Source organism: Trichoderma ghanense (genome assembly GCF_004382785.1).
Source record: "Trichoderma ghanense strain CCMA-1212 chromosome Unknown scaffold_0, whole genome shotgun sequence".
In the NCBI taxonomy this organism is placed as follows: domain Eukaryota; kingdom Fungi; phylum Ascomycota; class Sordariomycetes; order Hypocreales; family Hypocreaceae; genus Trichoderma; species Trichoderma ghanense.
In genome coordinates, this window is record NW_027395663.1 from 2308911 (window position 1) to 2321986 (window position 13076).

Here is a 13076-nt window from a genome sequence, read left to right on the forward strand (position 1 = left end):
ACAAGGAGTACTAGGTAGATGTCGAAAGATGTTCAATAGAACTGCGGAGTGATGAGTTGCTGTTAGCAGAGAAGCACGACGAAACTGGGGAGGAAGGGATCGCACGGTGTAGCCGGGAGGAGGAATCCCTGGCAATAAGAGCAACTCTAGTGAGAAGGCTGTTGATTCCCTGCCAACTTCAAGCTGAGAAGCTCCCAAAGGAGCATGGACGAGGTCAGCAAGGTCCTGTTCGCAGCTATAGACGTAAACGGCAGCCAGCTGAAAGGATGAGGCTGTAGTCGGTACACAGTATGACTTGTGTGCAAACCGCCGTTCAGCGTGGCTCTATTATAAGGTATGGTGTGGCGCTGGGTCGGTACGTTGAAGTGGGAGAAGAAAAGGAGATCTAAAGAAAGACTCTAAAAGTTAGTGCAGAAGCAGAGTGAGAAGAGCTGAAGGAAATAAACATTGACGTGCATGCATTAACAAGGCTCTCCGTATCGGCAGATTCAATCAACCGCCCAAGACCGCCTCAGACGTGCAGCAGCAAAAGTCACCCAATGCTGCAGCATTGGATACCTGTGTGGATCTACTATCTGGCATCAATCCTTGCTAGGGCAAACTTGACAGAGGGCAAAAAACGACCCGTATCGATGAGGCTGCTTGCAAACGAGCTGATCGGTGAGCTTGGCGGGGAGTGGAAGCACTCTGTACACTCAAGAGAACAGAGCTGTGATATCCGGAACCAATCGTGAAAGACACAGCACATCCACGGTGTTGTGTTAAGGGATCAAGAGGCTCTCCACCAAAGGGGCCATTTCATGGGCTACGGTACTTCTGGCTGCCTACATGTATCAGGTTCTGCCAGAAGCCACGGTCTCCGGACAGGATTGTGGATTTCCGGCGGCTGTGAATGTAGCCGGGAGGAGAAGGCCGAGCAGCATCCTGTGTTACCGCTGCAATAGCAGATCGCAAGCAGACACTGCTGAGCGGCGATGATGCTGAGCGGCGATGATGCAGAGCCGCCACCGCGTGAAGTCGCTTGTAGTTGAACTTACATATGTTGAGATGGAAGTGCAACAAGCCACGTGGAGGGAGCAACTCGTGATGGAAGAAGCAGGGAACAAGACTCCTTACAAGCGGACACGAGCTGTTGGAGTTTAGCATTCGTTCAAGTTGTTCAAGTTGAAATGCAGTTCACCGTGATAGATGAGGCTCTGGCTTCGGAAAGTTTTCTGGCGACTGCTTTGATATTACGCCAGATTTTGGAAGCAGTGTAACCTCCGGCAGTTGTGCCAAACCGCATGGTGGGCCTTGCCGGTGAAGATTGCTTGATGAAAACCGGAGGCAGCTCGCTGTAACAATGGGTTTACTAAAGTCAATTGACTGGGTATTTACGGCAACAGATATCCTCACGTTTCTGAAGCCTCACAGTTGAATCGAGTTCGCATGCCGTCCTTCTGTACGATCTGGCTCCCTGCATACGAAGCCATACATGTATGTTGGTCGGCAGCAAAACCACAAATTGGGTGGCTGGGTTTCGGCAACAGAACGTCGATTCTACCGTTGACGTCAGCGTACCGTTTCTGGTCATGATTCCGTTATGATGAGTCCGCGATACTACAGTGATTACGGCCGACTGAATTCAGCGTGGGATCTTGATCAGCAGTTGATCCTTGTGAGGGGGAGAAAGCTTCAAGTGCCCCTCCTGATCCTGTCGCTGATCCCGTTCGCATGGGCATCGTAGGATTTGGCGGCACTTGTACATCATCGCGGTGTTTTCCAGGCATCGGACAAGAGAGAAGCAAGATGCCAAAGGCTTGATGGGGATGCGGTGCTGTCTTTCGCTCATCAACCCGCAAGAGACACTGAAATGATCACTGCGTGCCCTTTGACATGGTCCCTTGATGCGACGCTTATGAAGGGAGCATGAAATACCAACACCAGGATGGCCGTGCCCATGTAGTAAGCTGATGGTGTTGCAGACCTGCTGTGGTCGTGCAATGAAACCTCAACTGCAGCCACCTCCAGATTTGGGCTTTGCCGTGTAGATAACTGCGCGGCGCCAGTGGCTTATGATTGCAGACAACCAGCAACAAGGCCAGAGTTGCGAGAGCAAATCGAGATCGGGCCCTGGCTCTCCGACTCATCTCTGGCATGCTTGCTCTGTCAGGTGAGCCACTCTGTATTACGGGGGAAACTGCTTCGGCGAGCCCCCATGGTCAGGGATGCCTGCAATTTCGACGGTGATTCTTCAGTCTGAGCGTAGGAAGCCTGTCACCACAGACCAAACAGGCAAAAGGCGGGAGAAGAAGGAATCCTAGAGCCTCGGCTTGTTGGGGTCGGATTCGTTCCACGACCAGTATTACGTTGTTCTTTGCAAGGCATGTTTCCGCCTGATGTCCAATATGGAAAAGGTTGAGGCACATGATGGGCCGTGGTTCGGCAAGGCCAAGTCGCCAGTACTTGGGGAGAACCCCGGATTCGCCGCCGATGTCCCGCCGCTGTTCAACGCCTGGCAAATCTCGCTCCCGCGCTGCCTGGGCCGCTGGACGCATGCCCCCTGCCCCTGCCGGCCGCCAGCCTACAGCGACAGGACCCCCTGAAAGTGGCCGCTGGGGGGGCAGCAAAGGGGACGCGCCAAAGCCGGTACGGAGAGTACAGCGCAGGTAGCGAGTACATGCTTTTTGCCGGCCAAACCCCCACAGCGCTTGTCAAACGGACGACCTGAAGTTTCGCCCAGGCCTTTGGATCATGTGCCTGCAGCAGCTTGTTGGATCAACGGACGGGCAGCACGTTCTCAACAATTGGCCGGCCCGCATTTGCCACCGTCTCTTTGGCTTGAGCCTCTGGCTGTTTTTTGTGCGGTTTTCTCTCACAAGGTATGAGGCTGCGTTAAGCTTTGGTGCTGCTTCTCGCGATCCCCTCATCGTCTTGTCTGCAGCGCATGTTTCAGCGGCCATTTCTGCGCGCATTTCAGCAGCAGCAGCAGGGTACGCGAACAACTACTTGCGAGGTACCTGCGCCGTACGGACAGCCGCAGCGGGTGCGCAAGTCCCGGAAATTTCACATGCCAGGTCTCAGCGCCGTCTGAAACCGACGTCACCACTGGGCATCCCAACAAAGATCCACCTGCTGGCCAGGGTTGCCCCCAATTCTCGCAGCTCATACAAAGTCTGGAGAGTGCCCAAACAGAGGCTCTGCAGCTCGCCCAATTAATCGAACTCTGCAGAATCCTGTGAAGTTGCTCTCCTTTTGAATCGCCGTCGTTCGTTATTAACCCAGAAGCGCAAGCGCAAGCACAAGCACAAGCACAAGGACAAACACAGTACACCGAAACCGTCGCTTGGGGGGGGCGCATCCGACGTTTGCACACGGGAAACAAAGAGAAGACGACTGGCACGATGCAGTACGTGCGAAACCTCAGCGACTCGGTTTCCACGGCCTGGAACTCCATCAACCCGGCGACCCTCAGCGGCGCCATTGATGTGATTGTCGTTGAGCGCGAGGACGGCACCCTGGCCTGCTCGCCCTTCCACGTCCGCTTCGGCAAGTTTTCGCTCCTGCGCCCGTACGAGAAGAAGGTCGAGTTCCGCATCAATGGCGTCAAGCAGCCATACTCCATGAAGCTGGGCGAGGGCGGCGAGGCCTTCTTCGTCTTTGAGACGTCCGACTCCATCCCAGAATCCATGCAGACTTCGCCGCTGGTCTCGCCGGCAAGCAGCCCGCCGCTTGGGCCGGCAGATGCCTCTTCGGCCATGTCAGAGCCGGACGCTCTGGAGCTTGACGCGGACACTGGAAAGCCCCGTCGACCGTCGCCCGCCATCATCCAGCCTCAGCCGGACGAGAACGGTATGTCTTGATGCCCTCGTTTGCCGCTACTAGCCTCTGCATGTGACTGGAATGCATGATTGCTCACTGCAAATCGTAGGCATGATCACACCTCTATCGTCCTCCCCTACTCTCTCGTCTTCTCAGCCTGCATCTGGTAGCTGGCGCAAAGCTTTTGATCGTCGACCTCACAGCGATGACGTCTTGCGGAAATCGGTGCGGCGCAACGACGAAGCCATTTCAGATAACGAGAGCCCGTCCGAGTCAGAAAGATCCCACAGTCCTCCGCCTCTCGGGCCCCAGGAAGCCATCGCACGCGCCAGAGCACTGTCCAAGGGACTGTCTGCGGTCAACATTCCAACGCACATCACCGAGACGGGAGACCTGATGCTGGATATGACGGGCTTCAAGAGCAGCGAGGAGGACATGCTCCGTGCCGAGGTCCTCGCGCGCAACATCCTGTCGGAGGAAATGGATGGCAACTACGACATCGGAGCCTTGTTTGGCTTTGATGAGGAGGGAAACCTCTGGGTCTACAGCAGCGAGGATGCCAAGCAGGCTGCTATGAACAAGACGATTGAGTCGTCGCTACAAGCCCACCGCCGTGCAGTTGCTGCTGATGCCATATCAGATCCGGGCTACCAGAGCGACGGCAGCGATCTCGCGACCGCACCACACGCGCCCTCTCACCGGCGCTCAGAGTCCGACGCCGGCCTTGGCGGCATGCATACGCCCCCCCGAACTCCGACCGGCTCTCTTGAGCCGCCCAAGAGCTACGCAAAGACGCTTCGACTGACTAGCGATCAGTTGAAGGAGATGAACCTGAAGTACGGAGAAAACCCCATGAGCTTCACTGTCAACCGGGCGACGTGCGCTGCCAACCTGTACCTCTGGAAGCACCACACTCCCGTGGTCATTTCGGACATTGACGGCACCATCACCAAGTCTGATGCCCTCGGCCATGTGCTCAACATGATTGGCCGAGACTGGACTCACTCTGGCATCGCAAAGCTCTACAGCGACATTGCCTTGAACGGGTACAACATCATGTACCTGACGAGCCGCTCCGTCGGCCAGGCCGACACGACTCGCGCCTATCTGAACAATATCGTCCAGGATGGCTTCCGGATGCCCCACGGCCCGACCATCCTGTCTCCCGACCGAACCATGGCCGCCCTGCGCCGCGAGGTCTACCTACGGAAGCCGCACGTGTTCAAGATGGCTACGCTACGGGACATTCGCAACCTGTATGGGCCGAACGGCGGTCCTTTCTATGCCGGCTTTGGCAACCGTCTCACCGACCAAATCTCGTACCGAACGGTGGACGTACCGCGAACCCGCATCTTCACCATCAACTCCAACTCAGAGGTATCACTCGACCTTCTGAGCCTGAACAAACTCAAGATGACCTATGTCAATATCAATGAGGTTGTGGACCATTATTTCCCCCCTGTCGATACCCTGGTCAGGGGTGGCGGGGAGGAGTACACCGACTTCATGTACTGGCGAGATGACCCCCTCAAGATTGATGATTTCTCGGCTAGCGAAAGCGAGGACGACGACCATGACGACCAGGGCAGTGCTTACACCGACGATGAAGAGGAAGAGGAGGAGGAGGATGATGACGAAGTCGGCGAGGGCATGGGAGACAGCTACATGTCGCACGAGGACTACGATGATGAAGAGGGCGATGAGGAGGCCATTCTCGAGAGCATCGAGCACGATGACGCCGATGACGAGGAGAACTACGCAGACGAAGCCGAGGATGAAGACGCCGAGGCATCTGGCGATGAAACCCGGGTGGTGGAAGATGTCACCGCCGAGATAATTACTGGGGTTGGTGACCTTTCCGTTGAAGAGAAGGCGAGAAAGCAAGAAGAAGACGACGAGAGAAAACAAGGCTAAACAAGGGAATGTCTGTTTTTTTTCTAGAACGACTCCGGAACCGTCGTGCAGGACAACGACCTGCCGGCTGTCGAGGTACCCGTCGAGATCCGAACTCCCTCGATTTCGTCGTAAAACGTGTCGCAGCCTTTCTGGATTCTTCTTGTTTGATTCGTTTGTCTTTTGAGCCGCTTTAGCGTTCGCTTTGCTCATCATTACTTTCTGTCGACCTCTTTTGGTATCGTCGGTGGTTATTATTCGAATGATGGAGGAGAGGGAGAGATGCTCTTTAGAAGCAGCGGTGAGGTTGTGACACCTTTTCTTTGCTCTTCACTCCATCACAATTACATAGCGAGGCGTTTTCGGGTTTGGTATTCGTCTTTTCTGTTGGGAAGTTGAGTGCGCACAAAGACGAAGGGACAAAAGCAAAAAGTCAATTTCTTGGCATCAGCTTTCTTGAGTCAGTGGGCGTCAGGCAGGTGATATTGAGCGACTTTGATAAGACAAGATCGTCTCGCCTTTTCTTCTATTCCTATTCTTCTTGTTTAGTTATACGGCGGCTGCTTTGCGACCTTTTGAATGTTTATGGATCGTTTGGGTTTTTATAGAATTTCGGCATCAAGCAATCTTCAAATCTTTAGAAGTACAAATAAAAGAAATGATCAAAACAAATATCCAAGTTCATCTCTTTTCTTATCGTCTTTTCGTAATGTCGCCCCGTCTTTTTTTCATCCTGTTGTTATACATAAGCCTATCATTTCCATCTAATATCCATCCATCCATCCGTTCAACCCATGCATCTTATACCTTTTCCCCCCCTACTTTTGCCCGTCCATGTGCTTGATGCGAATCTCTACCGCTCTCCTGTGAGCCTCCAGCTCCTCAACCTTGGCCAGCTGCATGACTGCTCCGCCAACGTTGCGAAGGCCCTCGGCCGTGAGGTTGGAGCTGGTGATGTGTTTCTGGAAGGACCCGAGGTTGACGCCCGAGTACTGCTTGGCGAAACCGTATGTCGCTGCGTTTGCCATTGTTAGCGCAAGATTCCCACACAATGGGATGAGTCAGGGGGAGGGAGGAGGAGGGGGGGGGGGGTGTGATGATTTGGAGACTTACGTAGTGAGTGGTTGACACCGGCAGAGTAATCGCCCACGCTCTCGGGCGTCCACTCGCCGATAAAGACACTGCCCGCGTTCATGACGAGGTCGACGACCTGGGCGGCGTCCTTGATCTGCAGAATCAGATGCTCGGGCGCATACTCGTTGCTGATCCTCATGGCCTCGTCAATCGTCTTGACGAGGACAGACACGGAGTGGGCGATGGAGCCGCGCACAATGTCTACTCTGGGCAGGGCAAGCGCCTGGTTGTGCACCTCGTCCTCGATGGCCTTGAGCTGCTCCTCGGTGAGGTCGACGGCGATGAGGATGACCTGGCTGTCGACGCCGTGCTCCGCCTGGGAAAGCAGGTCGGAGGCGACGAACGCGGGGTTGGCGTCCTTGTCGGCGATGACGAGGACCTCGGACGGGCCGGCGGGCATGTCGATGCTCACGCCGGCGTTGGTGTCGTTGCTGACGTGCATCTTGGCCGCCGTGACGAACTGGTTGCCGGGGCCGAGGATCTTGTCGACCTTGCTGACGCTCTCGGTGCCGTAGGCCATGGCGGCCACGGCCTGGGCGCCGCCGGCGAGGACGATGCTCTCGGCGCCGACCTTGTGGGCGGCGTAGACGATCTCGGGGGTCACGCTGCCGTCGGCACGGGGCGGAGACGCCAGGACAATCTTCTTGCAGCCGGCCACCATGGCAGGGACGCCGAGCATGAGCGCCGTGCTGGGCAGGACGGCGGTGCCGCCGGGGACGTAGAGACCGACGCGCTCAATCGGCCTCGAGAAGCGGCTGCAGACGACGCCGGGCATGGTCTCGACCTGGAGCATCTTGTCGTCCTTCTGGGCGGCGTGGAACTTGCGGATGTTTTCGAACGAGGTGTCGATAGCCTTGATGGTCTCCTCGGGGAGCTGCATCAGCTCCTTGGGGAAGGGGGCCTTGAGGACTGGCGATGTCAAGGAGGTGGCCTTTTCAAACTTGTGAGTGTAAGAAAGGACGGCCTTGTCGCCGTTCTTGCGGACATCTTCGATGATAGGAGTGACAATCTTTAGGATGGCATCGGGAGACTTCTGTGATGGTCGCTTCAGGATCTCGAGCAGCTCCGCCTCCGTGGCGCTGACCGAGTCAATTCTCCGCATGGCGATCCTGTCGCTCTTGGGCTTTTCGGCTTCAGCGGGCTTCGCCGGAGCCGCGGGAGCGGACGGCTTGATTCCTTCTTTCTCGGCCCATTTGCCCTTGGCATCACCCGTCCTCCTCTTGACCTTGAGGCTCTTTGCATCCAGGTTGGCAGCAATGTCCGCCACGCTGACTCCAGCAGCAACAGCCCGTGTGAGAGCGAAGTAGATCAGATCAGCGGCTTCGAAGGCGACCTCCTCCGGCGTCTTGGCGTCGCACAGCTCTTCGGCCTCCTCCATGATCTTTGCCCGCAGCAGCTTCTCGTCGGAGAAGAGCCTGGCCGTGTATGAGCCCGCAGGGGCAGACTCTTTCCTGGACTTGAGCGTCTGTTCCAGTCGCGCAATGCCGGTCAACTCGCCAAAGCAGCCAAACTGCTCGAGGTGGCAGAACCGGCCCTTCTGGTTGACGACAAACTTGAGCGTGTCATTGTCGCAGTCCACTGCAATGCGGACGAGCTCCTGGGTGTCTCCGGAAGTAGCTCCCTTCACCCACAGTCCTCGTTTGCGGCTCTGGTAGACGCCCGTCTGCGTGCGCAGAGCCTCCAGGATGCTCTCCTCGCTCGTGTAAGCCAGTCCCAGCGCGATTCCGTCCACGTTAGTCACCACCGTCGGGATGAGGCCGTCGGCGCGGTCCGACTTCCAGTACGTCGCAATGGCCTTGGAAAGCAGAAGCTTGCTGCTGTCGGTCTTGTCGGTCGTCAGTCCGGTCGAGGGCAGCACGGGAATCGCATTGCACTTCTTCGCAACCTCGATGAACTGGTCGAGGGCGACGTCCGGCACCGGCTTCAGGTAGAGAGTCTTGAGCTTCTTGGCCCGCGCCTCCTCGGCAAACTTGTCGACATTGGCAGCCTTGGGGTCAAAGTCCTTGATCAGGAGGCCGTGCTCCGAGGCGGCAGACAGATCGAGCGTCGACACGGCCGGCAGCACTCGGGCTCCCAGCTCAGCGTATTGTGACAGCGACTCGGGCGCAACGAATACCGTGCGTGCCCCGCCATCGAGCAGCGCATACACATCGTCTGCGGACGACAGCGCCGAGGCGTCGATGTGGGCGTGGAACTCGGAGCTGTGGCGCTTGAAGAACCGGAACAGCTTGTCGAGGATCTGGGGCGACGCCTCGAGGAACGGGCTGGCGAGGATGGAAACCTCTTCGCGACTGAGGCCGTCGAGCTTGGCCAATCCCGGGGGGACGGCGACGCTGACGAGGAACGGCAGGGGTAGAACCGTCTCCATAGTAGAGCCGGAGACGACGATTGGTGGTGGGAGAGAAGAATACAGAGCAAAGACGGAAAATCGAGCGGTATATGATGCCGCTTCTCCCCATCAAATGAGTCAAACCAAGAAATCCAACCGCCTGAAAAAACACCTCGAGTGACCGGGACCGGCACTTGGATCGGCGACCTCAAATTTTTGGTGGGGTCGCCACCTGCTGCTGCTGCTGCTGCTGCTGCAAGCGTGCGCTGAATCCGTCCGCTGTTCCTCGCCTTCTAGCGCCTTGCGACCCCTCCAACGAGCCCCTCCAATCCCTCCAAATCCCTCCCAGAGGCCGCTGCAGCTGCTGCAGCCACAGCCTGTGACCGTCCGCTGGGAATTGGGTTGCTCTCATTGGTCTGAATTTAAGGTGAGGTCTGTGCGCCCTCGACGCAGCAAAGATGCTCGGTCGGATTAACTATCATCCAGCTTCAACTCAACTGCTTCGTTGCTGCGCGATAGACCTTCGAATTCATGTTCGGCTGACATTCTAACTTACAGCCTCGTCGGTTGCGCCGCAGAGTCGCAATACGGGGACATTCATTCTTCGTTGTCTTTGTGATACCCCACAGGAAGCATTTCGGGAATTTATGCTCCGCCACAGATACTCTTCTTCTTGAATCATCTGTTGCTACAGCGCGCATCAAATTCGCGTCGCCCTGCACCTCTTTCTGGAAGCCTCTCTCGGCTCTTCTCCCGCTCAACATACATCACTCCTCACACCTCGCTCCATCTCCCTACCATCTCCGACCATGTCTTCAAGTCAACCACAGACAAACGGCGTGGTCGCCCCATCCGTCAACACATCACAGCAAACGATTCCCAACACCCAATCGACAACCACAAGCCAGCCTCCCCCCGCCGCAGGCACCTCCTCCTCTCAACCACCCGCACAATCGCCCACGCACCAACAGCCGCCCTCCGTCGCGCCGAAACCGCGAGACGCACGTCTGGTTGAGCTCCTGCTCACCTCCCAGGGCGTCACGGCTTACGAGCAGCGAGTGCCTCTCCTGCTCCTGGACTTCGCATACAGGCATACCTCCTCCGTCCTCAGCGACGCATTGCACCTCTCGGGCGACCCCTACATCTCACAAGCCGGATCCAAGCCGTCGGCCTCCGGCGCGGGCGCCACCGCCCCTCCGTCAGGCGATGCCAGCGTCAGCGCAAATGCCGTCAAGGTCGCCATCGCTGCGCGTCTAGGCTACCAGTTCCGCGGAGGAAGCAGCGGCGGCGGCATCAGCAAGGAGTACATGCAGGAGCTCGCCCGCGAGCGCAACAAGGTCGCGCTGCCGAAGATTGTGCCCAACGAATGGGGCGTGCGTCTGCCGAGCGAGAGGTTTGTGCTTAGTGGCACCAGCTGGGGGCTAAAGGACATGTGGGACGAGGAAGACATGGACGACGACGACGAGAGCTCGGCTTCTCAGCGGGGCGGCGATGCCATGGAAGGCATTGAGGGGCCGGATCCCGAGGATATCGGTGGTGACGGTGTTGAGGGAGGGACGGTGGACGATGTCTTTGGCGACGATGTGGATGCAGAGATGGCTGAAGAGGCCTGAGCAACGATGGGTGGATTCTGAGAATGACTTTGATGCTGGGATGATTTACCAGGGTCTTGGATGCCGGGCGTTTAGGCGTTGGAGAAAAGGAGCAAGACGTGAGGGTGGCTTCGTCGCCCTCAGTCGCTCTAGTATAGTTTCCATGTCCACCTTTTCTACCTACTATATACCTCACAATAGACGGGTGGGTGGTTTATATCCAGCTCTTTCAGCAAACCAACACATGCTGTAAACAAGCGGCACCTGAACCTTCTGTCGTATGTTAGAGCACTAATGGCTCTCACCAACATCCAAATGGCGTAAACATCATTGCACTCTCGTCTCGGAAATGCACCTGGCTTTGTCTATCACATGCGCCTCCCCGCGAATGACACCTGGTTATGAGAATTTGGGAAATTTATGTTACACTAGCCTTCAAAACGGTATCTCATACACTCTATACCCGGGTCTTTTGCTTTTTCCTTTTTCAGACAAGTCCGCCCCTGCTCCTTCGCTTCGCATGCTCTCCCTCCCTTAAAACTTGGGCTTCATGGTGTTCCGCAGTCGCTGGTAGTCGAACAGAGCCTCAATCTTTCCAATAGCGCTGATGGCGATGTCCTTGTCCCAGAGGTATCGGTTAGCGAAGTCGATGACATCCTTGTCGGTGATGGCGTCGATCTTGCGCTCAATCTCGCCGGGGCTGGCGCGGCGTCCAGTGGTGATGAGCTGGCGGCCAATGTCCTCGGCAACGGCGGTGGTGCCGTCCAGGGACAGCAGGATGGAGGCCTTCAGCTGGGCCTTGGCGCGCTCGACCTCGGCTTCGCTGACGTTGTAGCAGAGGCGCATCCACTCACGGATGGCGAAGTGGACGAGGTCGTCAAGACGGGTGGCGTTGTCAGTGACGAGGTAGATGCCCCAAAGACTACAGAGACAGTTAGTTTCCAACCAAACAAGGCAGGTCTTGTTGGCTACGTCGCCATCTATACGTACCCAGTGTCGCTGTAGCTAGTGGAGAAGCTCATGAAGCTGGTGGCCAGGTCGTGCTTGTGAACGTAGCCGCTCAGCTTGCTGCCCTGGTGAGGAGCGTTGCCCATAGCCTTGTCGTAGTTTCCGACAATGGCCTGAGCAACGAGAGCAGTGTAGTAGTCATCAGAGTTCCAGCTAACACCCTCAACAGCAATGGCGACGTTGGCAGTGGGCATGGTGTCGTCGCGGACACGAACGTCAGAGCCAATGAAGTCGGCCTTCTGCTTAGACTGGAGGTAGGCCTCGGTCTCGGGTCCGTGGCTGGCAAGGCCGGAGAAGTGCTTCTCGGCGAGCTCGACCAGCTGCTCATGGGGGACGCCACCGGCAGCGGCGAGAACCATGCGGTCGGCAGTGTAGTTGTTCTTGATGTAGTTGACGAGCTCGGTGCGGGTGATGTCACGGATGTTCTGGCGGGGGCCGAGAATGGTGCGGCCGAGGGGCTGGTGCTGGAAAGCAGTGGCGTGCAGGTGGTCGAAGACAACCTCCTCAACCTGCTTCTCGACCTCCTCGGACTCTCGGAGAATGACGTCGCGCTCGCGCTCGATGGCGGACTGCTCGAGCTTGGAGTTCTGCAGGATATCGGCAAGGATGTCGACGGTCTGAGGAACATCGGAGTTGAAGGCCTTGGCGAAGTAGACGGTGTTCTCGCGCTGAAAGCCGTGTTAGTGGCTCGAGTTTTTTCCCCTGGTGTCTTTCCTCCACGGATGCGCCCATTGCGACTTGAAGAGGGAAAAATCAGACGAACCGAGGTGTAGGCGTTGAGGTGGCCACCCATGTTCTCAATCTCGAGTTCCAATTGGTGCTGTGATCGCTTTGCGGTGCCCTGGAAGCAGCTGTCAGCCTTTTGCCGGCCCTCTCATGATGCCATGCCGGCACATCCCACCTTGAAGGCCAGGTGCTCGAGGAAGTGGGCAGTGCCGTTCGTCTCGTTGGTCTCAGCACGGGAGCCGGCGTCGATCCACATGCCGACGGTCGAGGTCTGAGCCCATGGTGAGTATTCAGTAGCGACCTGGAGTCCGTCCGTCAGCAAAAGAGTCGTCTGCAGGCCAATTGGCCGTCGAGGCTGGCGCTCACAGTCAGGCCGTTCTTGAGCGTCGTCGTCTGCGTCTTGCCCACGGTGGAGGGCGTAGCAAAGCCCCGGCGCAAGCCTGACAGGCCGGAACGGGCTCGCAGGCCTTGCGACAGGTTCAGAGCTAATCTGCGGGACGCCATGGCGGAGGTTTGGGCGATTGATGGTCAATTGAGCGGTTTGATGAAATCTTTCGACGCTGCTCGGCAAGAAGCTTTGCTGAAGCGGGTTG

General features: G+C 57.0%; 5 protein-coding genes across 5 annotated transcripts; 3 read left to right on the plus strand and 2 right to left on the minus strand.

The window, feature by feature from the left end:
• Nucleotides 1-2387: 2387 nt before the first annotated feature.
• Nucleotides 2388-2585, plus strand: CCMA1212_000786 (uncharacterized protein; the record flags this gene model as incomplete). The annotated part of the gene is made up of 1 exon (XM_073698243.1): nt 2388-2585. The coding sequence occupies one exon, from the start codon at nt 2388-2390 to the stop codon at nt 2583-2585; it is 198 nt and encodes a 65-aa protein (XP_073562847.1).
• Nucleotides 2586-3383: 798 nt separating this feature from the next.
• CCMA1212_000787 (Nuclear elongation and deformation protein 1) lies at nt 3384-5715 on the plus strand (the record flags this gene model as incomplete). The annotated part of the gene is given in 3 exon segments (XM_073698244.1): nt 3384-3388; nt 3407-3831; nt 3911-5715. The coding sequence occupies 3 exon segments, from the start codon at nt 3384-3386 to the stop codon at nt 5713-5715; spliced, it is 2235 nt and encodes a 744-aa protein (XP_073562846.1).
• Nucleotides 5716-6512: 797 nt separating this feature from the next.
• Nucleotides 6513-9196, minus strand: CCMA1212_000788 (uncharacterized protein; the record flags this gene model as incomplete). Its single annotated transcript, XM_073698245.1, has 2 exons — nt 6513-6709; nt 6808-9196. The coding sequence occupies 2 exons, from the start codon at nt 9194-9196 to the stop codon at nt 6513-6515; spliced, it is 2586 nt and encodes an 861-aa protein (XP_073563434.1).
• A 770-nt stretch (nt 9197-9966) lies between these two features.
• CCMA1212_000789 (Transcription initiation factor TFIID subunit 9) lies at nt 9967-10770 on the plus strand (the record flags this gene model as incomplete). Its single annotated transcript, XM_073698246.1, has 1 exon — nt 9967-10770. The coding sequence occupies one exon, from the start codon at nt 9967-9969 to the stop codon at nt 10768-10770; it is 804 nt and encodes a 267-aa protein (XP_073562843.1).
• Nucleotides 10771-11283: 513 nt separating this feature from the next.
• Nucleotides 11284-12987, minus strand: CCMA1212_000790 (Mitochondrial-processing peptidase subunit beta; the record flags this gene model as incomplete). Its single annotated transcript, XM_073698247.1, has 5 exons — nt 11284-11671; nt 11740-12425; nt 12521-12598; nt 12659-12784; nt 12850-12987. The coding sequence occupies 5 exons, from the start codon at nt 12985-12987 to the stop codon at nt 11284-11286; spliced, it is 1416 nt and encodes a 471-aa protein (XP_073563488.1).
• Between the last annotated feature and the right edge of the window lie 89 nt (nt 12988-13076).